Genomic DNA, 27,422 nt, shown 5'->3' with positions numbered 1-27,422 from the left:
GTCTCATTAATGCTTTTATTTCAGGTGTCCTTTTAGAGAACTTCCCTGTGTGCAAAGAGCTGCTCATTCCTCCTGGAACTCAGAATTATGTTGTCAGGATGAGGCTGTATGACACAAACAAGCGTCTTCTTTGTCTCACCATCCGGATCATCCTTCGAGCACATGGGGCACTGAAAATCCTAATTTCTGCCCCTTACTGGCTCATCAACAAAACAGGTTAAGAAGGATAAATTTTCTAAAAGTCCATGTCCGCAACAAACTTTCACAGTTCCTTAAGTCATTTTCCATTTTCAGGTTTGCCATTAATTTTCAGACAAGATAATGGAAAATTGGATGCAGCGGGTCAGTTTGATGAGCATGAACTTGCGCGAAGCCTCAGTCCATTACTGTTCTGCTACACTGACAAAGAACAACCTGTAATGTAAGTTTTATTACAATACAATTTTATTTATCATTGTAATCCTTTAGGCAAACAGATCCTGTTTTACCATGTAAACCAGAAGTGTCCAAACTACGGCCCGCGGGCCAACTGTGGGCCACAGTCCATTTTTAATTGGCCCGCAAGAAATTTTATAAACAGAATGGAATATGGCTCGCACTTCAAATTTTGCCTGCACTTCTTAGTTTTAACACCAGGGGGAGCTACTGTTGATCAAGGCAGTTGCTCCACCAAAAAGGCCAATCCCAGAAGAAATTTACCCGTTACTAAACATGGCATAACCAAAGAAGCGAAAGGTAGAAAGTGAGTGCAGAAAATTTCAGACACAGTGGGAGAGTGAATATTTCTTCAAAGAATTTAAGGGGAAGTGTGTCTGTTTGATCTGCATTGAAACTGTGACACTTATGAAAGACTATAATGTACGACAAATGTATAGTGTAGATTTTGCTGCAGTAGTCATTTGTTATCATGGTGCACAATGCAATGTTTGCATTGCTTGCTACAAGCCACTAAGCCCCTTTCATAAGTCTCACGTACAGTTTACAGTCACGGTTTAATGTTAATTTACGTTTTGTAGCGTCACATGTGTTGTTAGCTTCTTTTGAATCTTTCTTCTGGGCTGAGGTTCTGTGCATCTATTTTGGAAAATGATATGCAAATGAATGACCTTAGAACGCTTGCGAAACTCCAGAAGAAAGAAGGAGGCTTCTGATTGGCTGCCGTGCCAAGTATGCAAATTTCAACTGCAGGTAGCCTATGTCTGTGTGCTCGGTGACGGTACACGTGTATTGTTTGCGCGTGAAGGCGAGGGCGTCAGTGGAGTTTGTAGAGCGCGCGGTCAGGACAAACCATCCATGATTTTGCGGAATTTAACACAAGTAGGTATTATTGAGCTTGAATATTTCGTTGTGTAACTATGTTGAAAGTGATTCCATTTTTCACTAAATGTTGATTTCTTTAACTTTGCCCCTTCGATGGAAACTTGTTAAAAACAGACGCAATCTTGATAAATCAGTTAATAAATTGGGTTGTAGTATTCTTACTGTGCTATGAGGTTTGTACACACTACATTTAAAGGACAACCGGCACCATTTTTTTTGTTTCCCACTGACATCAGAAAAACGTTTTATAGCATTTAAAATACCCAAAACAGGCAGGCTGATATTTTTAGTTAAATGAAAAACACCAATAAAAATGACTTCAAAATGAATCCGGAAATGGCCAGTTTCAGAAGGTCCCACCCCCTTGTTCGTGACGTCACGCCAAGACGTCTTGCCTTGCTCGAGACTCAAAACAATGGCTTCAGATTCGGAGAAGATGCTTTCTTGTTACTCATCCAGTTATGAATATGATTCAAATAGTTCTGAAGAGGAAAGCATAAATGTTTGAAATTGATTCAAGGAGTCCTCCCATATCAATTCGAGCCGTCAATGACAGCAATGTAGCACCCAGAAAATGCAGAAGATGGCGCCCAAGCTCCATTGGAAATGGGCTGATTTGTTAGCTGGGAATTTGTGTCAGCGAATATCAAATCGTTGTCTTGGTGCAACACACTGTCATGATCTGGTTGGCGACCAACGGGTGGCACTGTCGGCCCCGTCAGCACCTGCACAGGTGCTGGTCGTCCCGATCAGTGCCGGACTGCCACGTTTGGATTGGCGACCAACGGGTAGCGACGTCAGCCCTGCCTGCAGCCTTGCAGGTGCTGGTCGTTTTAATCAGTGACACTTAAAAGGACTCCCGGCACGATCATCCGGTGTCGGTTCATTGTTTGTTGCATGCTTTGTCTGCAATCGCATGCATTGTATGCTGTGCATGTGTTTGTTTAACCTTGTCAGACTTTTACACTTGGTTTTGTTTTGATACTTTGTATTTTTTCAGTTCAGATTATTTTGATGTTTTACATTTTGTTCCTGCTGACCTTTATTTTAATACAATTTGTCAAACAACCTCCTGCTACCTCCTGCCTGCTTTTTGGGATCCGCACTCGCCATCACCACCTCGCAAAACGTGACACACACAACGATTCACCATCGCGTTATTTATGTGTTTTCCTTCTAATTTCGCAATCAACACGAAGTTTTCAGACTAAAGAAAGTACCGCAAAATGCATTGTGTGTCGCTTTCTCGGTCAGGGGCGGTCCAAAGGTGACGTCACATGGGGATCGTCATCAACTCGAAAACAAGACTTCATGAATATTCAACGCAAGTCTTAAAACGTAAACTATAGCTATATGCTGTGGAATCTTTGTAAAATCCGCTAGATAGTCGAGGTTATTTGAAGTGATTTTACAAATTATGGACATAACTTGTCCGGAGGCGTCGGTTGTCCTTTAATGCTTTAGGTTTAGTATTTCCGGCCCAAACACTCCCTCCAAATGCTGTCAAATTTTAGAACCCAATGCGGCCCGTGAGTCAAAAAGTTTTCCCACCCCTGATGTAAACCCTAAACATGAATAAGAGCCTTTTTTCAGGGGTAGACTGAATAATAAAAAATCCATACACCAATGTAAATGACACTGGAAGCAAGGTGAATGAAGTGTCTTGCCCAAGGACACAGGGACTCAGACAGAGTAGAATTCCAATAGTGCACCTTCTCGATTACTGGATGACCTGCTCTAACTCTGAGCCATGCCCCTTTGTACTTTACTTTCAGCACAAAAAAAGTCATTTTTTAGTCTGTAATTAATTTGATCATTACTCCAGATGAGGAACACTGAAGGACAGATGGTGGTTGACTTTGCGAAGAGAATGGAAATGGCTATTGAGAATATTTTCTTTCAGAAGAGACTGGAACACGGGGTGACCTATAAGAGTGGAGGCAGAAGTACACAGGTAGACTACATTTTGTGTCAACGACGCCATCTGAAGGAAATCTGTGACTGCAAAGTAGTGGTTGGTGAGAGTGTGGCCAGACAGCATAGGTTGGTGGTCTGTAGGATGATGCTGGTAGTGAGAAAGATGAAGAAACCAAAGGCAGAAGTGAGGACAAAATGGTGGAAGTTGAAAAAGGAAGAGTGTTGCATGACATTTAGGAAGGAGGTAATACAAGCACTGGGTGGGCAAGAGGTCCTTCCAGATGACTGGCAGACTACAGCGAACATAATCAGAGAGACAGGTCGGAAAGTACTTGGTGTATCGAGTAGAAGAAAGGTAGATAAGACTTGGTGGTGGAATGGGGAGGTGCAGGAGTGTTTACAGAGAAAGAGGTTAGCAAAGAAGAAGTGGGACACTGAGAGGACGGACGAGAGTAGACCACCAGTACAAGGAGATGCAACGGACAGTTAAAGTAAAGGTGGCAAAGGCCAAACAAGAGGCCTGTGATGACTTGTATCCTAGGCTGGGCAGCAAGGAAGTTGAGACTGGTCTTTACAGGCTGGCGAGACAGAGAGACAAAGATGGTAAGGACCTGCAGCAGTTCGGGTGATTAAGGTTAGAGATGGCAATGTATTAACAGGTGCTGGTAGTGTGATGGCAAGATGGAAAGAGTACTTTGAAGAATTGATGAATGAGGAAAATGAGAAGGAACAAAGAGTAGAAGTTGTAACTGTTGTGGACCAAGACATAGCAAATATTAGCAAGGATGAAGTGAGGAGGGTGCTGAAGAGGATGAAGGGGGGAAAGGCACTCGGGCCTGATGATTTACCAATTGAGGTATGGTAGTGTCTTGGAGAGGTGGCGGTGGTGTTCCTGACTGGGTTATTCAACAAGATCTTAGATCAGGGGTGGGCAAACTTTTTGACTCGCGGGCCGCATTGGGTTCTAAAATTTGACAGAGGGGCCGGGCCAGGAGCATTTGGAGGGAGTGTTTGGGCCGGAAATACTCCGAACAAGTTATGTCCATAATTTATAAAATCACTTCAAATGACTTCGACTGAGCGTATTTTACAAAGATTCCACAGCATATAGCTATAGTTTACGTTTTAAGACTTGCGCTGAATATATGAAGTCTTGTTTTCGAGTTGATGACGATCCCCATGTGACGTCACGTTTGGACCGCCCCTGACCGAGAAAGCGACATACAATGCATTTTGGGTACTTTGTTTGGTCTGAAAACTTCGTGTTAATCCGTGTTGATGGCGAAATTAGAAGGAAAACACATAAATAACGCCATGGTGAATCGTTGTGTGTTGCACCAAGACAACTATTTGATATTCGCTGACACAAATTCCCAGCTGACAAATCAGCCCATTTCCAACGGAGCTTGGGCGCAATCTTCTGCTTTTTCTGGGTGCTACATTGCTGTCATTGATGGCTCAAATTGATATGGGAGGACTCCTAGAATCAATTGCAAACATTTATGCTTTCCTCTTCAGAAGAACAAGAACAAGAAAACATCTTCTCCGAATCTGAAGCCATTGTTTTGATTCTCGAGCAAGGCAAGACGTCTTGGCGTGACGTCACGAACAGAGGGGTGGAACCTTCTGAAACTGACCGTTTCCGGATTCATTTTGAAGTCATTTTTATTGGTTTTTCATTTAACTAAAAATATCAGCCTGCCTGATTTGGGTATTTTAGATGCTATAAAACGTTTTTCTGATGTCAGTGGGAAACAAAAAAAAAATGGTGCCGGTTGTCCTTTAAATGTAGTGTGTACAAGCACAGTAAGAACACTACAACCCAATTTATTAACTGTCTTTCAAATGTGAAAAATATCCCTGATCAGTTAATAAATTTGTCTCAAGGAATATGCAAGATATGGCATTTACAGACTATTTCGCAGATACTTGGAGGAGGAAATGGAAATAGATTAAAATAACATATGCACTGTGATTTATCAAGATTGCATCTGTTTTTAAGTTTCCATCGAAGGGGCAAAGAAATCAACATTTATTGAAAAATGGAATCACTTTCAACATTCAAAACATATTATTACACAACGAAATATTCAAGCTCAATAATACCTACTTGTGTTAAATTCCGCCAAATCATAGATGGTTTGTCCTGACCGCGCGCTCAACAAACTCCTCACTGACGCTCTCGCCTTCACGCGCAAACAATACACGTGTACCGTCGCCGAGCACACAAACATAGACTACCTGCAGTTGAAATTTGCATACTCGGCTCGGCAGCCAATCAGAAGCCTGCTTCTTTCTTCGGACTTTCGCAAGCGTTACAAAGTCGTGCAATTGCATGTCATTTTCCAAAATAGATGCACAGAACCTCAAACTAGAAGAAAGATTCAAAAGAAGCTAACAACATATGTGACGCTACAAAACGTAAATTTACATTAAACCGTGACTGTAAAGTGTACGTGAGACTTATGAAAGGGGCTTAGTGGCTCGTAGGAATCAATGCAAACGTTGCATTGTGCACCACAATGACAATCGACTACTGTAGCAAAATTTACAGCCATGCGCATTTGACGTAAATTAAGCAAGCTAGCATTTGTAGTTGGTGCATTCTTGATTTTAAAAAAAACTTTATACTTTGTGACAATGTTTCTTATTGGGATTGGTCTCATTTTGCTTCAAGTTGGGAAAAATGGGGCAGGCAACTTTTCAGTTATCTGCCCTGTTGTTCGCTAGCTTTTTGTCATGAGTTTTAGACACTGTTTGTACTATAATTTGGGCAAGTTCGGCGGGCCGGATTGAAAAGCCTAACGGGCCGTATGTGGCCCGCGGGCCGTAGTTTGCCCATGCCTGTCTTAGATGGTGAACAGATGCCTGAAGAATGGAGACGAAGTATATTCGTGCCCATTTTTAAAAACAATGGAGATGTGCAGAGTTGTACTAACTACAGAGGAATAAAGTTGATGAGCCATACAATGAAACTATTTTGAAACTAGTTGGAGCTAGACTAAGAGCAGAGGTGAACATTTGTGAGCAGCAGTATGGCTTAATGCCAAAAAAAGAGTACGACAGATGCAGTGTTTGCTTTAGGAATGCTGATAGAGAAGTACAGAGAAGGTCAGAAGGAATTGCATTGTGTCTTTGTAGATCAGGAGAAAGCGTATGACTGGGTGCCCAGAGAAGAGCTGTGGTATTGCATGAGGAAGTCTGGAGTGACAGAAAAGTATGTCAGAGTGGTGCAAGACATGTATCATGACTTTAAGACAGTTGTGAGGTGTGCTGTCGGTGTGACGGAGGAATTCAAGGTGGGGGTGGGACTCCACCAGGAGTCAGCTCTGAGCCCCTTCTTATTTGCTATGGTGATGGACAGGCTGACAGACAATGTTAGACAAGAATCTCCTTGGACCATGATGTTTGCAGATGACATTGTGATCTGTAGCGAGAACAGGGAACAGGTGGCGGAGAAACTAGAGATGTGGAGATATGCCCTGGAAAGGAGAGGAATGAAGATCAGTCGCAGCAAGACGGAATATATGTGTATGAATGAGAGGGATCCAAGTGCAAGAGTGATGCTACAGGGAGTAGAGATAAAGAATGTGGAGGTTTTAAGTACTTGGGTTCAACTGTCCAAAGCAATGGATAGTATGGAAAAGAGGTGAAGAAGCGTGTCCAGGCAGGCTGGAACGGCTGGAGAAAAATGACAGGTGTGATGTGTGATAGACAGGTTTCAGCTAGAATGAAAGGAAAAGTGTATAAAACGGTGGTGAGACCAGCCACGATGTTTGGACTGGAGACAGTGCCACTGAACAAAAGACAGGAAGCAGAGCTGGAGGTAGCAGAGCTGAAGATGTTGAAGTTTTCTTTGGGAGTGACCAGGTTGGATAGGATCAGGAATGAGTACATTAGAGGGACAACTCATATTAAAGGCTTTGGAGAGAAAGTCAGAGAGGCCAGACTGAGATGGTTTGGACATGTCCAGAGGAGAGAGACCGACTATATCGGGAGAAGGATGCTGAATCTTGAACTGCCAGGCAGGAGACCGAGAGGAAGACCGAAGAGGAGGTTTATGGATGTTGTCATAGAGGACATGAAGGTACCTGGTGTGAGAGAAAAGGATGCACAAAACCGGCTTAAATGGAGGACACTGATTCGCTGTGGCGACCCCTAAAGGGAAAAGCCGAACGGAAAAGAAGAAGAATTAATTTGATCATTATTTTTCATGTTAATTTACGTACTTTAAAAACAAATTAAAATGTAACATAGCTAGCTGTTGAGTTTGTGAAACACATCCCCAAATAACTGTCATGTCATATCATTTCGACATACGTGTGAGGATAGAGTCAAATGGTCTATTGCACAAAATGCACTTTGGAGAATGAATACACCTATTGGCATTTTTCTCTCAATAAACATGCATGGAGAATTCTTTAATTGTGTCTGAACTTACCTGAATAAGGGAAGGACAGAAGGCCTCTTCAATTCAGTTAATTGATCAATTGTAATTTTGACAAAGTTTGTAGTTTGAAAAAAAAAACAGTTGGTTCAAGATGTATTTAATCAACAGTCAATTCCATACAATTACCATTTTTTATAATCTACTTGTTGTCATTGATGTTTTTTGTTCCCCATTCAATTTTTCCCTATACTTCTCAAAACCAGGTGTACGATGCGGGTTGGAAAGGGCATCCATCCAGACGGCGTTCCGGGCTGGTGCGAAGGTTTCACCCTGGATGGAGGGAGTGGAGTCAGGGCAGTGAAAGTTATTCAACAGGGTAACAGACCTGGACTCATCTACAACATTGGCAAGTTGTTGTGTTCCCACTTTGTGTCTATTTGTAATTCCTAATTTCAATATATTCAATTTGGAATCAGTAAATGTCCTGTATCACCAGTGCAACATCACTTAGCATTACAAAATGTTTCCAATATTGCAAAGGCATTGTAACAACTATATTGTTGCCTAATGTTAAGCAGATTCCTTACTTACAGACAGTGTATTGTAGGTGTTCAAATACCTGACATGTTTCGGCGACTACTTCCGCCTTCGCCTTTATATTGTTGCCTGAATCATGTAAAGACCAGTGATTTAATTTATTTATTGTCTGTCTTTTCCATGTAGGCATTAGTGTGCGGAATGGAAAAGGACGCTACAGGGATACTCACATTGTGACATTTGCCCCCCGCTATTTGCTGGACAACAGCTCCTCACACAAACTTGCCTTCGCCCAGCGAGAATTTGTTCGTGGAAAGGTGACGAATTTCCTCATCTCACTGTGTTCTTCTGTTTTTTTTTTCTTGATCTCCCTTACTTACAAATGTTCCGACTTGAAGGTGAATGGCTGCTGCTTGTTTTATTTATTTTTTTATTTATTTATTGCCTTTTTGCTTACTGAATACAAATTCACCCTATGTGAAGTCGATGAAAAGGTTTCTTCAACCTGGCCGGCTACCTGGCCGGCTACCTGGCTGGCTAGCTATCTACATCCCAATGTCACAATAAGATATAATCAAGGGCTGGACGGTGCTGAGAACATGGACATGCAGAACACTGGAAGATGATGCACTGAAGGGTACCGGAAAATGGAGATGCTTCAGTCATTATGGTCTGGTCATATTATTTGTTATTTCGTTTTTTAGTATTTTACTTTATCGATGAAAAGGTTTCTTCAGCCGTCATCTGTACTTCTTTGAAGGTGTCGGACGTTTCTCTTCTTATCCAAGAAACATCGTCAGCAAACTAAAGTCTTACTGGTAGATTAGGCCCTATATATATCCCTACTGTCCAGACATGGCGGTGCCGGACATTGCTATGATAGGTCCCTACTCTCAGGTTGGGGGGAAACAGAGGACTACTCGCTGCGGCTCCACTGATTGTTCCTATTGTCCTGACTAACGACTGGCCTGATTGCCCCACTTCCTCCGGTAACACCTCATCAGTATTACTAATCCTATGTTGCCTAAGCAACGAACGATCCAAATTGAACCTCACACCACCATATCGGTTTAGTGAAGGATTTAGCTTCTTTTACTCCCCTTTCAAACCATCCATGTTCTTTCGCTAAGATTTTAACCTCATTGTTGTCAAATGAGTGGTTGCTAGCTTTTAGGTGCATATGTACTGCCGATTGAGGCCCACTAATATTATCCCTGCAATGTTGATACAGTCTTTTTGAGAATTTGTTTCGTCTCCCCAATGTACTGCTCTTTACAATTTTCATTCTTACAATGTATTGAATAAACTACATTACTTTGTTTTTCATTTGGCAGCCTATCCTTTGGATGCACTAATTTTTGCCTTGAAGTGTTTTTCGGTTTGAAATAAGTAGGAAATTTGTGTTGCCAAAGGACTCTTTGTAGTTTTCAGAAACTCCTGTAATGTAAGGGACTCCTCTCCTTTTTGGTTTCATTCCCTATTCTTTCTTTCTGACATTTGTTGAACGACCACTGAGGGTACCCACAGTTTGTGAGTGCTCTCCAGATATGTTTTGACTTCTTTTCTCTACCTTCGACACCTGTTGGTATTAGTTTAGCCCTATGCTGGAGGGTTCTGATAACTCAGAGTTTGTGTTGTAGAGGGTGGTTAGAATCCAAAAGTAAGTATTGGTCAGTGTGCGTAGCCTTCCTAAAGACTTCTGTTTTTAGCACTCTGTCCTCATTTAATTGAAGTCTTTAGGAAGGCTACGCACACTGACCAATACTTACTTTTCTCTGAAGAAGCATCTTGGATAAGAAGCGAAACGTCCGACACCTTCAATGAAGTACAGATGACGGCTGAAGAAACCTTTTCATCGATGGACCACTCCTGTACGACTGAGAGCTTACATAGACCTATGTGAAGTGGCAGTAACCAAAGCACTTTCAGACATTTACTGTACTTAACAAACAATCAAATCACAAAGAAAAATGTAAACAGTCACGGTGAGCATGGAGATGACACTAACACAGAACTAGTGGGAAAACTTTATTTGATATACTGTAAGAGTTTATTCAGTTATGAGCTTGGTCATGGTTGAAATTCAACTTGTAAATCAAGGTACAACTATTTTAGAAATAGATGCATTTTATTCCCAGGGTACAGCCAACCCAGAGGGTTACATATCCACTCTGCCGGGCTCCAGCGTTGTCTTCCACTGGCCCCGAAATGACTATGACCAACTGTTGTGTGTGCGCCTAATGGACAGCCCAACATGCACCTGGTCGGGAGGCTTTGAGGTCAATAAACCCAAGTCATTCCACGTCAACATTAGGTGAGGAATAGTTAGCTCCCCTCATCCTTAACATTTTCTAATTTCACCCTATAACACGACTCACAAAAAGTAACAGATGTTCCAGTGAGATGTGAAACTTGAGCTTGAACCTGAAATGTGCTCAAACTTTAAGTGAATTCGTGTGTGCATATGTGCATCTAAATAAAGTGGTTTCATTGAATCTTGCCTTTAAAAGGGACACCATGGGGAATTGCTTCTTCCTGCGGACAGAGATCACTATCAAGGGAGCCACCTACCAGATCTCCTTCACTGACAGTGATCAGCTACCCCCACCTTTCCGCATCCACAACATCTCTGAAGTAAGCTCTTGCTTTGTTATATGGCTTTTGCATGATTTAACATGTATGAGCAAGTACTGTTGGAAATGGGCTTAGTTGTCTTGGTGCAACACACAACGATTCACCATGGCGTCATTTATGTGTTTTCCTTCTAATTTCGCCATCAACATGGATCAACACGAAGTTTTCAGACCAAACAAAGTACCCAAAATGCATTGTGTGTCGCTTTCTCGGTCAGGGGCGGTCCAAACGTGACGTCACATGACACAAACACAAACAAGACTTCATGAATATTCAGCGCAAGTCTTAAAACGTAAACTATAGCTATATGCTGTGGAATCTTTGTAAAATATGGTCAGTCAAAGTCATTTGAAGTGATTTTATAAATTATGGACATAACTTGTCCGGAGGCGTCGGTTGTCCTTTAATTCTTTAGGTTTATATTTCCAGCCCAAACACCCCCTCCAAACTTTGCTGCTGCGAAATGTAAATTTCTCTACTGCGACACTAATAAAGGCAAATCCAATCCAATCCAAATGCTCCTGGCCCGGCCCCTCTGTCAAATTTTAGAACCCAATGCGGCCCGCGAGTCAAAAAGTTTGCCCACCCCTGAGCTAGACTGTAGAAATTTAGTTCATCTACTAAAAGCTTTTGAACAGTAATAGCGATATGCAGAGGGACAGCAATTCGGTCTCACTGTAGAGCAAGCCAGCACAGTTAACATAGTTATTGTTAACATAGCATCCTCACCTGCCTCCCCTGACTGCACGTCACTGGGTAAAACATAGTCTTCTGGATTTGAATACCACGCCCCTGGATGTCCCAAGCACCAACAACTATAAACAACTATAAACAACAGAACGTAGACATTTTAATTAGTTTTCTTTCCCTGAATAGATTTGTAACCTGGCTAATAACCTCTTGATATGAAGTAGTTTCCCAAGTCCTAAATTCCGCCCAAGGCCAGATCTCCTACATGAGTATGACCGTTTAACAGGCTGTGTCTGTTCAGCTCAGATGGACCCGAGATTTTCTGTGCTTCCATTGTGTATCTAGTCACACATGTTCACTAAGCATATAACATCCTGAAACTTTTAAATATGATAACTTCTATTCTGTCTATTCTCTATCACAAACTAAGAAATTAAGTTTCTTAAAATCCCTTCAGGTTCCTATTCAATTCTGGCAGCATGGAGTAGTTGACATCAAACTGCACACCGAGGTCAAAGCAGATTCTGAGCTGGACTACGCCTGTGATGAGCAAACGCTGCCACCATACCTGACTCTGACTGTGAAAGGAGCAGGCTCATCAGAGGTCACAGCTGACATGAACTTCTTCAGAGAATACAACAAGCTCTATTATGAGAATTTCATCTACATTGCTGCCACGCACACCTTTTCACAGTACTGATCCCTGACGAGAAGCATTTTTTTAGTCGTAAAAGTTGAAGACAAAAACTTAATTATTTTTCTTTGATAAAGGAGTGGTGACAGGAGGCCTGTTGGCAAGAAGCATCTGGTAAGCTGTGCTGAACTCGTTCTTGATGTGGACACAAAAACACAGAGGGTCATCTTGAAAAAGAAGGTATTTTTTTCTGTTTTGTGTTATTATATATGATGGGTATTCCCCTAACAGTAAAAATGTCATAGTTGTCCCAATAATAACGCAAACATTTTTTTCATAGTTTTAAACTTGCTTTGAACATTGGTATGAAGTCTGGATTGCCAAAAGTTTACACGCAAACCGGGATTTACATGTCTTCATGGCAAATTCCATTTTTTGTACATGTGTGGAATAATAATAATAATAATAATAATAATAATAATAATAATAATAACAATAACAATAACAATAACAACAACCACCTCCTCTGCTGGATCCTCTTCAGTTTGCCTACCGGGCAAACAGGTCTGTGGAAGATGCAGTCAACATCGGACTGCACCACATCCTCGAGCACCTCGACAACACAGGAACCTATGCAAGGATCCTGTTTTTGGACTACAGCTCTGCATTCAGTACCATCATCCCAGAACTCCTCATCCCCAAACTTCTCCAGCTTGGTGTGTCCCCTACGATCAGCCAGTGGATCCTCAGCTTCCTGACAGGTCGGACACAACAGGTCAGACTGGGAAAAATATCATCCTCAACACGAACCACGAGCCCTGGAGCCCCGCAGGGATGCGTCCTCTCTCCATTGCTCTTCTCTCTCTACACAAATGACTGCACCTCAACGCACCCAGCTGTCAAATTCATAAAGTTCGCAGACGACACCACGGTCATCGGTCTCAACAAAGACGACGACGAGTCTGCGTACCGACAACAAGTGGAGCAGCTGGAGCTCTGGTGCAGCCGTCACAACCTAGAGCTGAACACGCTCAAGACAGTAGAGATGATTGTGGACTTCGATTGGATTGGATTGGATATGCCTTTATTCGTCTGACAGTGGAGAAACATACATCACCACAGCTACGCCTCACACTATCCACCTGCCTCGTGTCAACCGTTGAGACCTTCAAGTTCCAAGAATCACAGTCTCCCAGGACGTGAAGTGGGAGGTCAACACCAACTCTATCCTGAGAAAGGCCCAACCGAGAATGTACTTCCTGAGGCTGCTAAAGAAGCATGGCCTGCCACAGGATGTGCTGCAACATTTCTACACGGCTGTAATCAAATCCATCCTGTGTTCTTCCATCACCGTTTGGTTCCGGGCCGCCACAAAAATGGACAAAATCCAACTTCAATGGACAGTTAGGACGGCGGAAAAAATCATTTGCCCTACCCACTCTCGAGGACTTCCACCTTGCAAGAATCCAAACTAGGGCGCGGAAAATCCTAGTGGACCCTCCACACCCTGCCCACCACCTTTTCCAGCTACTCCCCTGAGGCCGGCGCTACCGATCAATGCGCACCAAATCCAGCAGACATTTAAACAGCTTTTTTCCCCAAGCCATTAACTCTTTGAACTGTAGCCCAAATGGAACTGTATAGTGCCTCTTTGCAATTGATGATGATACTGGTGCAGCGTGTTCTACCGGAAATAAATTCCTTGTGTGTTCTACATGGCAATAAAGATGATGATGATGATGATGACGTCATGGTGGAATGTGCACGTCCACCGCAAGCTAAATGTTGAAAGCAAACACGAAGAAGAAGCCTGATTCTGATTTTAGCAAATCCAGCTCTGTCCATATTTTTCTGACTTAATATTAGCATGATGCATGTTTGATTTTTTTCACGTTTGAGCAAAATAGAGATTTCTGTTTCATTTTTTTTCTTAACTATAAACATAACATGGGGTCATTTCCTACCAAAAATGACAATGAAATATTCATTGGCAGGAACCTGGCAAGCGCTCCCAGCTGTGGAGGATGACGGGTACTGGCATGCTGTGTCATGAAGGCTCCTCACCACCTCAGAGCAAGCCCACCCAACCACGTCCAATGGACTCCTCTTTGATTTTGGACATTGCGGGACTTGCGGCTGTCAGTGACAACAGGTTAGCATTCATTCATTCATTCATTTATTTATTTGTTTATTTATTTATTTATTTTCCCAATGGTTTTCTTTATATGGAAACTGCCATACAAAAATGTTTCAAAATCATCGGTAATGTCACAAAAGTGGTTGTAGGGGCACAATGCAAACAAATATTTCTCTTGTGTTTGTCCAATGGCAAATTATCTAAAAGAGATGTGAGTTGCTTTTAGATTTCATTTGCTAGACATTCAATGATCAGTTTTCAACTCTGGGAAATTAAAAGGTAGTGTTACATGTCTTTCATTATTTTTCTGTCTGAAACAGTTTTGAGCCATTGATGCTAAGAAGACCAGATTCTCGTCGCAGCACAACCCAGACATGGCATTTCAGCTCATGCATGCTAACCTGTGGCCTTCCTCGGCTAGTAGTACAGGTGGGGGATATACACCATTTTCTATCTTTTTTTTGGGTAACTCAATACAAGATTTTTTTATTGAGCGTTTTAGTTCAATTTAGCAAATGAATAGTATATGTTCAAGACACTTCCTAACTGATTTGCAATAGATAGTGCCATCGATTTGACTGCGCAATAATCCAGCAGACATTTAAACAGTTTCTTCCCCCAAGTCATTAACTCTCTAAACAGTAACCTAAATATAACTGTATAGTGCCTCAATTTTTCTTATGATGATACCGTACGAGTGCAGTGTGGTAAACCGGAGACAAATTCTTTGTGTGTTATGCATACTCAGCAATAAAGATGATTCTGATTCTGAAAAGTCACTTCCTGCTTTAAAGTTTACAGTGAAAGCCAGTCAGTGATGTGATTTTTTTTCCAGGTAAGGGGTGGTATTGAAGGCCTGTATGATGGAGCAGAGGTGGTTTTGGGACCAGACTCTGGACTTCTGGAGCCTGGTCCTGAACAGCAGTTTATCAACCAGAAGATGAGGCTTGGTTCAGGTGTATTGTCTGTTCAAGTGTTACCAGACGGACCCACACGTGTTCTGCAGGTAAGAACCAGACCCCGTATAACTTTATGAACCACAAAATTTCATATATGATTAAAGGATAACGACACCATTTTTTTGTTTCCTAACTGTCATCAGAAAAACGTTTTATAGCATCTAAAATACCCAAGTCAAACATTAGTCAAATGAAAAACACAAATAAAAATGACTTAAAGTGTCCCAAAACTACTTCAAAATGACCTCAGAAAGTTTCAGTTTCAGAAGGTCCAGCCCCCTTGTTCGTGACATCACACCAAGACGTCTTGCCTTGCTTGAGAATCAAAACAATGGCTTCAGATTCGGAGAAGATGCTTTCTTGTTCCTCATCCAGTTATGAATATCATTCAAATACAGTAAAGTCTCGTTATATATATATCGATATTCTCGGGAGTCTGAAAAAAATATCAATATAATCGGACTATCGATATATCCGATCCTACGGCATGTAAATTTTCTCCTTGCGTTCATAGAAATAGTATCGTAATAAGCAGTACTATCGATATAACCGATATCGATATAATGAGACTTTACTGTAGTTCTGAAGAGGAAAACATAAATGTTTGCGATCGATTATAGAAGTCCTTCTGTGTCATTTTAAGGCATCTGGACTCCAATGTAGCATCCCAGAAAATGCACAAGATGGTGTCCAAACTCCATTGGAAATGGGCTGATTTGTCTGCTGGGAATTTGTGTCAGCCAGTATCAAATAGTAGTCTTGGTGCATGTCAGAGATATGACAGACAGACACCGTGGACAGAGACTCAGAACCAGAAAGATTGTCCCCACTGCCGGCAGGAGACGCAGTCATCAGATGACATACGTCTGAATTGTGCGCCCCTCTTCCAAGCTATTTATTGAGAGTATATGCAAATTACAGTAATATATTAGTAAACATAGTTTTCTTGATTATAATGCCACGCCTCTGGGCGTTCTGAGCACCAACAGCTGCAAGCAGTAAAACATAAGACATTTTAATTGGTTGTCTTTTCCAAGAACTGATAAGTTTGTAATCTGGCGCTTGTGCAGGATGTTTAAGCCGTAAATAACTTTGGTGAAAAAGGAGTATCTAAAGCCCTAAATTCTGTGCAAGGCCGGACCTTCTAGAATCTAGATGGAGACGACAGTTCACCTTGCCGTGTCTGTTTCACTCAGATTTACTGTGGCCATCTGCGCTTTGACTGTAGGCCCATTGTTTAGCTGGTCAGCAAAGCACGGCACTTTTAAACATGATAAATTATTTTTCTCCATCATTCCCACCTCTTAATCATTTTTAAAAGTGATAGCAAACATTATCTTGACAGTGATCGTGGAGTGTAAAAAATGTGGAAAAAAAACAAAATAGTAAATATAATGGCATATATGTGTCTATACTATTGGGATATATGTATATAGGTAAAATACAAGACAGAAGACATTCCCCGCAATAGCCTAACAATCAATGGGAAGCATGTATGTATATATATACCCCCCCAGTCCCACCTCTTAATTATATATTTCAAAGTTGCATTTTCATTAGTCTGATTATATGACTGGAGTGTCATTTTAAATTACTGTTCAACAAATTGCTCATTGATGACAGTTTCAAAATCACGGTGGGCATTTGGAAACAGTTCAACTTAATTTGAAGACACCAGATAATAACCAATATACCTAAAAAACATATTTTTCTTTTTCATTAAAAACAAATTTGGGAACATCTCTCATTTCATCCCCGCCCCTTTTTTTTTTTCTTGGGAAAAGAACAACGATATTGGGATAAAATGTACGTCAGCATGCAATCCGATCTTAGCATGCAGGGAAAATCCAGATCGGTCCCTCCGTCCAAAGGCCGTGAGATACGAGTTCCACATCGCTTGACTCCACACCGCTACATAGGCTGCGTGACTGGTCCCTCTGGTCATCTGGTGGCCCCTTCCGTCACCAGCCTCGACGCGTCTGTGGTAGCAGCCTGGTATATCATGGTCCAGTCTGCTCCTGAAAATAATGGACGAGAACACAAAATGAGCGTATGTCTCCTCAATGAACCATTCTTTGAGGAGCGCCTGGGTCCATGCATTTACATGGAGCCGGGAGCTCTCGGCCACGTTCCACCTCAAAAGGCGTGGAACCCCTGGCAGAATTTACGGTGACCTTCGAGCCTGAGTAGCGCAATTGGCACAGCCTCAAACCATTTAAAATATCTCTCCAGGTCACCACCATATAATTCCTAGATTCTAGTCACTGTATTGTATTTCGATCTTACCTTGGTTTTCTGATGAACCCCATTTCCCCCGTCTGGAGTCTCCAACCGTTGATACAAACCTTCCGTCTCTGGCCACTCCGTCTGCAGTCCCCCGACGCAGGAATTCACCCAAACGGTCTGCAAGAAGGTGGTTAACGTGGAAAAAACAAAAACAAAACAAACAAAAACTATCTTTCCCCTTAAACATTAAAAATCTCCAACTACATCGCCTGAATCAGCATAGGAGTTGATCTCCCATCAACTGCTTTCTCTAGCACCTTCAAAAACCCTTACCATCTCTTTGGCTAACCCGTCTCCTCCTAATATTCTAATCAGGAAACAATTCATACACAACATCAACAACTGTTCATCCTACTTGAATATCATCAACAACTGCACCCAATCCCCACTCTAACTGTTGAAACTTTAGAGTTCATATTGATGAGCACCTCTCTTTCTACCATTCCACCCAACACCCAAATTACCAAAACCGCATTCTTCTACCTTAAAAAAAAGTTTCTCCTTCTCCGCTCTGTTTCCACACACTGCTGCACACACCCCCATAAAAATCCCCACAATCAAGGCCTCATCTGATCTTTCCTGACCCCCACCAAAACACTCCGTCCCGCAGCCCCAATCCTCTAACACAAATCTCCTTGACATCCCTGTAGCCAGACTCAGAACTGGGGGGCATCCAGCCTTCAGATAGATAGCCGCCCCCGCCCATGGGACGCAACCTCAAAAACTAAATTGTTCCATAATGCTTTTTTTCATGTTTTAATCTCGTTACTCATGCTTCCTTTTAGATCGATTTTGGCGTCAATTAAGTATGCTTGTCTTCAGGCGTACATTTAATTTAGCATTTTTAGCTCTTGTGAAGCATCTATGAGTGCAATAAAAAGCGCTTTCAAATTACATTTATTAATATTATCATCATTAATCTACGAGTCACTTGGTGTGGCATATAAACCATCTTTTCTTTTTATTCTTATTTCCTGTTCGCTTCGCTGACATTGTAAAAATCTTCGAACAAAGTAGCCACTGTGACAATCGGGATCATTCTAACAAAAACAATGTGGCCATTTTTTTTCTCTTTGAAACCATTTGCCGAATGCTGCCGCACATCTGACGCATGCTAGATATATTTGTTCGATTGGGTTCAATTGCATGCTGGTGTCGGTCAAAATGTTGTCGATCTCTCCCCCCACTCCTTTCTGAAAAAGAACAGAAGTTGAGGCATTTTAACAAAACTACCAAAATAAAGCACCTCCAATTAGTCACTTTGCACGAGGGTATCATGTAAACCCCCCAAAAACCATGCAAATTGGAATTTTTCTTTCCATTTGGGATCGTAAAATAAAGAAAGGTCAAATTGGCCACAGAGTGGCTTCCAAGCAACAAAATCTCCTATCATGCAGTGAGAAATATCCCATCTTCACACCAAGATAAGTGAATGGGAAATGTCCACGTATAAACGTATAATGTCTGAAATTGTCAGTCAAAATTTCACTTCTGGAAAAATGGATTCAAAACTAACAATTTTTTCCCAAAACGTTTGCGAAAAACAGTTTTTCAAACTATTGAGACACAGCTCACGAGGCATTTCTAACAATTAACATTACCAACCAATGAGCTTCCTGATAGGTCCACACAGCTGCCACATCCTCCACACACCTTTGGAAATTAGAATAGGGATCAATGTCGTTTTCGAATGTGTCAAAGGCATTGTGAAATGGGGTGATTATCATGAGGTCGGTCGGGTCATGTGGAGGAAATCAAGGGATCAAAGCCAGTACTGTTGCAGGAGTTCAGTGGTTGCAGTGGAGTTGCATTGTGAGAGATTGTTCATTCAGAGTCCATTTCTGCAGCAAATCATGCTTCAGCTTTCTGAGGTTCAGGTCTGTGATGCCAGCAGCAAGCACTTTCAGTTGAGTTTCCATCCCAGGGAGCAGGTGGGATGTCTCTTGGCTTTGTGGCTTGATCGCTGAACGGGTGGCAGCAAATGTGTTTCAGCTTTCTCAAGTTCATTTCTGTGAGGCCAGCAGCAGGCATTTGGAGTTCAGTTTCTATCCCAGGGAGCAGGTGGGATGTCTTGGCTTTGCGGCTTGACAGTGCTGTGGACATCATGGAGCTTGTCTGAACGGGTGGATGCAAGTGGCTGTGCATTCAGAGTCCATTTCTTTCACGTCACCACAATTTGAACAGCCAGCTTGATTTCAGAGATTTCCTCGCACACGCCCTCAGGCACTCATCCTACCGCCCCACAGCCATGCCGCCTTGGTCAAGCCTTTGCGGCCAGCCGGCCATAATTTCGAAGTGGTGCTAGAAGGATGGGCCAGCCGTGCTGGAACCTGGACACATTAATTTACATTCGGTCAGATTTTTTTGTTTGTTAATTTTTTCTTAATTAGAGGAGCATAGCTTCCCGCAAATTCCCTGAATGTGTGCGGCGCAACCAAAGACGTTTCTATCTTGTCTTCTCAAAAATGTGACAAGTTGATTTGTAGCCTGGACATTCCCACAGTCACCTTCTCGGCCTTGATTCGGGATCGCTGCACATAAAATAACATTCAAAAATGAATTTGTCAGGTAGCGCCATCTGAGGTGGAGGAGAGATAGAATTGAGTTGGCATTTCTCAAACATCACTTTGCACTTTACAGATCAAGTACGGTGGCCACACATTAACTATTTCCATAATTTCAATAATTGAATCAAGTTTATAAAGGCTGAATCTGATCCCACAGTCGCGTAGCAGTTACCAGTTCGAAAATATAATTGGTATCATTATTAATTCTTCCTTACTTTTTTCTTTCTTTTTATCAATCGCCGAGCCAGTTCCATCTGTTACAGTACAAAGGATCATGCTTTTATCACGTTTATATTGTATTAATTTACTCAAATTAATCAAGCTTTAATTGTTTCCTTCATCAGTGTCTTAGCTCAGTCAGATAGTTTCAAACTAACATACTGCATGGGAATGCACACTGTTCGTTTCACTTTCACCCCACAATGGGGAGTCTTGTACTCTTGACAGTTGCATCGTGAATTTTGAACAGAGTGACAGGCCGCCCTGATAAGGAACCACTCACAGAGAAAACCAAATCTTGCTCTTTTGCCATAAAAGACAACTTCCTGATTTAATGTGAAGGAAATAACTACGGCATCTTAGTTTTCTCATCTGAATACTTGTATGTTTAATATCGGGTTGAACATATCTTGTCACCTCTTAAAACATTTTTATCTTCTTTTTCAATTTGTGCACTTTCAATTTGGTCAATTTTTGGTGAACAGCTTGTCGCGCTTGAATGTTTGTTATCCTCCCCTTCTTGTGATTTATGACTGCATTAGGAGCCCCTCACACATTGATTAGAGTATTTTGTTAACAAACGTCGTGTAAATTCTTCTTTTCTTAATCCAATCAATATCCTCAACCCTCACAACAGTGTTAACAATTGTGCTAAACCTTATATCACATTTTTGGTGAGCTCAGGTATTCTTGCCTACAGGTTTAACCCATCAACTCCTTATTTCTAATCTAATTCGTTCAGTCTAGATGTACGCACGTATTATATCGTCGACACAGCTCACCTTTTATTTCCAGAACCATCAGTACTCACCACTCGAGAACAAATGCTATCTCATAACTGCCTCAAAACAAAACGTATGCGGAAAAAGTGGTCAACACCGCTTCTCTCTATCCCCTGTAATTGAAAGGGGAAAAATGCAACACGTTAATTCAAACCTCAAAACATCATTGTTTTTAAACTTTCACTCTACCAAAGCATACCGTCCTCACATTTCTTCCCACTGAGGCGATGATGAATTATAGACCTTGTCTTTTTGCTATATTAGCTGCCCAAGCGAGGCAAAAATCAACAGTACACAAAACATTCCAGATTAAACGAGCAAAATAACATGCCTTCCCGCATACCCAAAAATAATTTCTAATTATTCATCGTATTGTTTACTTCATTTTAGAGCATATTTTCTCGAACCATCATAATCCTTCTAAATGTATCAATATCAATCACAATTCCATACAACACGTATTCCAATAGAATGCCATCCATCACTAATATGATTTTTGTCTCTCTCTTTCCTGATGTAAAATGTAAAATTCTAACTCACGTTACCCTCTGAAATCTGAAACCAAATACTTTGGGACTTTTTTGGACCCAACTCGCATTTTTCTCTGTGCGAAAATGCGGTCCGTGTCCGTTTCAAAATAATTTTGGCAGTTTTCTTGCCTTCGGGCACTTCTCTTTGCTTACAACCATACGGCCATAATATGCTAAATGTTCTTTTTGCCCAACTTTATATTTTAATAACGTTTTAGTTCCGCCAACATCTCTTTCAGAGTAAAGTTACTCTCTTTTTATAGGCATAATTATATCGCATTATCGATTTGGTGTTTGCCATCGACGAGCATTAATTCATCAACCTTATTTCGGCACCTCAGATCGAAGGCAGTTTGATTTCGAATGTCCGAGTAGGACTGACCACATTCCAACACTTCGTCCGTCCAAAGCAGAAACAAGTGTGTTGTCAACTTTTTATCCTTTCGGGGCGCCCCTAAATACTGCCTGAGATCTGCGGGCCGGAACACGCATCGCGCTACCTTTTTCCACCTTTTTCTTGTGTGGTCTTCCATCTATTTTTTTTCTTTCAGCGTCGTAAATATTTACTTGAACAGTGTCGATCCTTCAACGTCTATATCAACCAATTGTTTTTTTTTCTACAAATTCTTCTTCATCGAGGCAGACTGGCAACTAATTTGATTTAACTCGTTTCCAAAAAACGGGAAGACTTTCGCTTAGTGCCTCGACTTCACTGTAATTTACATGAAATCGCAATCTCGTTCCGGCGTGTTTTTTCGAAATAAAATATTTAGGTTCCGGCGCCAAATAAAATTTTCATTAATACTATCGAAGCAGAGCGAATTATTAGCGTTCAATTTTTCGCCACATCCCCCTTCTCTCTCTCTTTTTTTTATTATTTCTATGAATTTGGTCCAGTTCTTCACCGCATAGGGCGGACTCTATAACTGGGTTCGTTCAGTAGGACAGCAATTCAAATTTACATTTGTGGTTTCTCCTTCTTCAACCCCCAAAAGGGTGAGGAGAACTTGCATACTGCATCCACAAAAGTCTGCTGTTTGAATCCCACTGTATATTATATGAATTACGACACGTTATCGCAATTCCAATCGCGCGTGACAGACACAGTCAAGCTCGCAAGCTTTACTCACAGACCCGCATGCTCACACAGGCACACAGACACAGTCACACAACCACAAGGATGATCAGTCCTTGTGTACCCAAAAACTAAGCTCAGTTCAGCACTCTCACTACCACATGAACTAGCTTAATTTTTTTCGAGGCTTTTCATTCTTCCAGACCTTCAAAAGGCTGTACTATCCAATCTTCAAGACCCAAACAAATAGGCTTGTCCTAAAATCAGTATCCGACTGACTTTCCGTACGGTTTTTTCCATGGCGCAATGGCCCTTTAGAACGTTCTCATTTTCCTTAAATCAGTATCCGACTGACTTTCTGTACGTACTTTTCCATGGCGCACTGGCCCTTTAGAACGTTCTCTATCTTCCAAGACCGTGAAAAAGGAGTATCTAAAGCCCTAAATTCTGTGCAAGGCCGGACCTTCTAGAATCTAGATGGAGACGACAGTTCACCTTGCCGTGTCTGTTTCACTCAGATTTACTGTGGCCATCTGCGCTTTGACTGTAGGCCCATTGTTTAGTTGGTCAGCAAAGCACGGCACTTTTAAACATGATAAATTATTTTTCTCCATCAGTGCAACACACAACGATTCACCATCGCGTTATTTGTGTATATGTGTTTTCCTTCTAATTTTGCCATCAACACGGATCACCATGAAGTTTTCAGACCAAACAAAGTACCCAAAATGCATTGTGTGTCGCTTTCTCGGTCAGGGGCGTTCCAGACTTGACATCACGGTAGGCATCGTCACCAACTCAAAAACAACACTTTTTGAATATTCAGCATGGGTCTTAAAACGTAAAATATAGGTATATGCGGTGGAATCTTTGTAAAATATGCTCAGTCGAAGTCATTTGAAGTTATTTTACAAATTATGGACACAACTTGTCTGGGGGCGTCGGTTGTCCTTTAAGTGGTATGGAAAATGGATGGACGGATAATACAAGATTACCACAATAACCCCTGATAACCAGGGAGAGCATTAGAAGCTCCCTGTTTGCTATAATTACAAGTATACTGCAGACTTTTGTTCACACCATGTTGTTTCATCTTGTTTCTCTCTTTATTAACAGATCAGTGATTTCAACCAAAGGAGGATCATTCACAAGTCACCAAGTGCTGAGCCAGACAAGAGCAAAGATGATTTGAAGAAGAAAGAACCTGAACAGGAGCTTGAGGTAAAAGCAATGACAGACAAACATCCCCAACAAATTTTTCGAAGGGCTTACTCTGTTTAAAATACCCATATCATCATATTGTGATCAGGGGAAATGACAGATGTTAAAAAAATATTTATTTAAAAAAATCAAAAAATAATTTATCATAAAAAATTGTCTTGTTGTATTGGATGTTTTGTTTACATTTGATTATTACTAATCCTACATCTACCATCCAAATAAATACACAGCCAACTGTGCATTCACAAGAATGCAAGGTGCGGCACATGAAATAGATGAAAATATTTAGAGAAATGCCACTAGGGAGTATGAGTTCCATGCAAGAATAGCCTTTATGAACCACTATGTAAAAACAATATTTTAGAAAACATCAAAGTGTATAGATGCAAGGTGAGATTATTTTAAAATCTTTTGGAAATGATTTTGATAATCCAGATCAAATAAAATGTATTCCTATGAAATGATACAATATATTCCAATATTTATACCCTTCAAAAATCCCACATAATTTAAAAGGATTTGAAAATAAAACCTAAAAGCTAGCAACCACTCATTTGACGACAATGAGGTTTAAATCTTAGCGAAAGAACATAGATGGTTTGAAAGGAGAGTAAAAGAAGCGATTTTCATAAAACAACTAAATCCTTCATTAAACCGATATGGTGGGGTGAGTTCAATTTGGATCATTCATACAATAGCCTGCTTAGGCAACATAGGATTAGTAATACTGATGAGGTGATACCGGTGGAAGTGGGGCAGTTAGGCCAGTCGTTAGTCGGAACAATCAGTGGAGCTGCAGAGATTAGTCCTTTGCTCCCCCCCCAACCTGAGAGCAGGGACCTATCATAGCAGAGTCTGGCATCACCATGTCTGGACAGTAGGGATATTTATATATAGGGCCTAAACTACCAGTAAGACTTTAGTTTATGACGAAGTTTCTTGGATAAGAAGCGAAACGTCCGACACCTTCAAAGAAGTACAGATGACGGCTTAAGAAACCTTTTCATCGATGGACCACTCCTGTACGACTGAGAGCTTACACAGACGAAATTCTTTAATAGTTTGCCTTATATCTGAAGTCAGTCAGGCAAAGTGATCTGTCCATTCGGATTGAAGGACTGTCACTTTTACATACTGTCACATCTCACCATTATTAATATGTACCTGTCATCATTCTTTCTAGGTTTTACTGAATTTGGAGGAAGGTATTGGCGTATCTCTGATCAACAAGATTCCCGAAGAGCTTGTGTTTGCCACGCTGTCTGGTATAGATGTCCACTTTACACGTACCGCTGCCAATGAATTGTTGGAATTGAACGTTCACAACATACAGGTGAGATCCAAAGTATGCTGACTGAATACATCATCATTGTGTTGTACTTCTTACTTATTATTAAAACATGCAGAATATCAGCAGAATACTCCCGAAATCCGGTGTCTGTGTAGATATTACGACATCCGGGTCATGATAGGCTAATCATTATCTTGGACATCGGGTTTCAGGTCACATGACACAGCACATTTTCTTCATATTGGGGCACAAATACGTAATTGCATTTTATTTTGTAGTGTTTGAATTTCAGTATTCTTTTGATTATCAGGTGGACAACCAGCTTCTCGGAACCACACAGCCAGTCATGCTCTGTGTGACTCCAATCTCTGCCGATGGCATTGTGAGCGACAGTGCTCCGGCCTTGCAGGTGAACTCGGTCAAAGTTCCGAGCAGTCTCATGCTCACTGATATCTTCAAGGTCAGTATCAGACACATTATTATGACTCTCTGGCGGGTCTCATTGCATTAAAAAATTTGATATTTTTCGTCTGTGGGCAAAAAAAATAATGACATAACTTCGTGTCTGCAGCACCTCATGTTAACAGCTGGGCGATTCACTGTCATTATTGAAGAGAAGTTGTTGCTCAAGATGCTCAGCTTTTTTGGTTACGGGCAGACAGAAGGTCGGTGACATTTGAAGTTTCATGAGTCTCTTTAGAAAATTGATGTTAATGCATTAATCATTGAAAATTAGAAGCTCTGGGCTGTATAGCCCACCCCTTATCATCCAGCACAACTGGACTGTTCTCGTTGTTTTAGAAGATGTTCCGTCCACTTCTCATCTGAACACAGGCTTCATCGGTTCATGCATTAAGGCTTGGTTAGGATAGCGCTAGGTTCATAATTCTTGATGCATGCGGGAAAGCACTAAGTCAAGCTCCTCAACTCACTTTAGTCTCGTTCCTTGGCAGTAATATCCCACGAGATGGTGGCAAAGTACAACCAAAAGTTCCTCATTCACCAAAACACAACAGTAGTGCATATTCTACAGCCCCATCCTGTTTAAATTAGGTTAGAATAAAATGTATTGTGTGTAGCAACTCAGAAGGTTCTCTGTGTAATTGATGTAGAAATTGAGAAATTGGATGAAAACCTTCATGAGAGGTCAAATCAGGATGCAGGACCTCCCAAACGCTACTACTTTGAGAACCTGAAAATCAGTCTGCCTCAAGCCAAGCTCAGCGTTCTCACCTCCCACAAACTACCTGCTGACCTCAAGGTAATATTAATCTTTTTGAATCCTCTAAAATTTGTCCAGCAGCTTCTTTGACTGCACAATGTCTTTTGAAGAAGGCTAAATTGATGTTTCTGTGTTTGTTCTGTTAAATGGGTGGTGACTCCATCTTTTGAGGGGTATTTTTATGACAGCTACAATCAATGACGGACAAATTTGTGTAGCGTAGTTAACTCAGCTGGACTTGTTCTCATTTTCAAGCAAATGCCGTCTGTTCTATACAGGGCCTATTGAACATGAATAAGATCAACACACTTTGCACAGATAATATCATAATTTAATTTTTATCGTGTCAGGTTTTGAAAGGTACTTTGGGATTTCCACTGGTTCGCTTTGAGGATGCTGTTGTCAACATGTACCCATTCACTCGGGTGCACCCCTATGAGACCCAGGAGATCATCATCAATGACATTATCAAGCATTTCAGAGAGGTACTAGAGAATTATTCTGAGTTCAAAATATGAGCCACTGCGCTCTTTGTACGATGCAGTGCAGACTGGAGTTCAAACTATCACCATAATAATGAACACAGGGATTGCAATAGATGCACAAGTAATCATACTTTTTTTGGCCGGTAGGTGTAATACACAACATAATGTGTATTTGTGCGTATTTGTATCTAAAGGAGCTGATCAGCCAGGCAGCTCAGATCCTGGGCTCGGTAGACTTCCTCGGAAATCCAATTGGTCTTCTCAATGATGTCTCTGAAGGCGTATCGGAACTTATCAAGTATGGCAACGTGGGAGGCCTCATACGAAACGTGACACACGGCGTGTCCAACTCTGCCGCCAAGGTACATATTCACTCAGCGGTTTACTTTCAGCCACTCTGTATTTTATCCAGCTTTCGATCGCACTGCTGTCAATCTCTGCTTCTGTGTTAAATCATTCGTCTCTCACATAGTGACCAAACCTTGATAATTACAAATCTGTGCAAAATAACACTTGTAACATATGC

At 41.3% G+C, this 27,422-nt stretch overlaps 1 protein-coding gene across 2 annotated transcripts in view; it reads left to right on the top strand.

Annotated features, from left to right (window-relative positions):
- vps13d (vacuolar protein sorting 13 homolog D) overlaps window positions 1-27,422 on the top strand; it is an 87,811-nt gene that overhangs the window by 57,768 nt on the left and 2,621 nt on the right. For both annotated transcript variants that reach the window (XM_089003801.1, XM_089003792.1), the window contains 18 exons: window positions 25-216; window positions 295-421; window positions 7,891-8,033; window positions 8,351-8,481; window positions 10,303-10,478; window positions 10,675-10,798; window positions 11,946-12,181; window positions 12,260-12,362; window positions 14,117-14,274; window positions 14,580-14,688; window positions 15,095-15,265; window positions 23,794-23,898; window positions 25,082-25,231; window positions 25,500-25,649; window positions 25,761-25,854; window positions 26,302-26,450; window positions 26,762-26,896; window positions 27,091-27,258. In XM_089003801.1, the coding sequence (XP_088859927.1) occupies window positions 25-216; window positions 295-421; window positions 7,891-8,033; window positions 8,351-8,481; window positions 10,303-10,478; window positions 10,675-10,798; window positions 11,946-12,181; window positions 12,260-12,362; window positions 14,117-14,274; window positions 14,580-14,688; window positions 15,095-15,265; window positions 23,794-23,898; window positions 25,082-25,231; window positions 25,500-25,649; window positions 25,761-25,854; window positions 26,302-26,450; window positions 26,762-26,896; window positions 27,091-27,258 (2,621 nt within the window). The remainder of the gene's footprint in view (window positions 1-24; window positions 217-294; window positions 422-7,890; window positions 8,034-8,350; window positions 8,482-10,302; window positions 10,479-10,674; window positions 10,799-11,945; window positions 12,182-12,259; window positions 12,363-14,116; window positions 14,275-14,579; window positions 14,689-15,094; window positions 15,266-23,793; window positions 23,899-25,081; window positions 25,232-25,499; window positions 25,650-25,760; window positions 25,855-26,301; window positions 26,451-26,761; window positions 26,897-27,090; window positions 27,259-27,422) is intronic.

This window comes from Hippocampus bargibanti, linkage group LG01, assembly GCF_051943395.1.
Source record: "Hippocampus bargibanti isolate YZ-2025 linkage group LG01, ASM5194339v1, whole genome shotgun sequence".
Taxonomy (NCBI): Eukaryota; Metazoa; Chordata; class Actinopteri; order Syngnathiformes; family Syngnathidae; genus Hippocampus; species Hippocampus bargibanti.
Note: the sequence above shows the minus strand (reverse complement) of the source record. Positions and strands in the feature narration are given on the sequence as shown.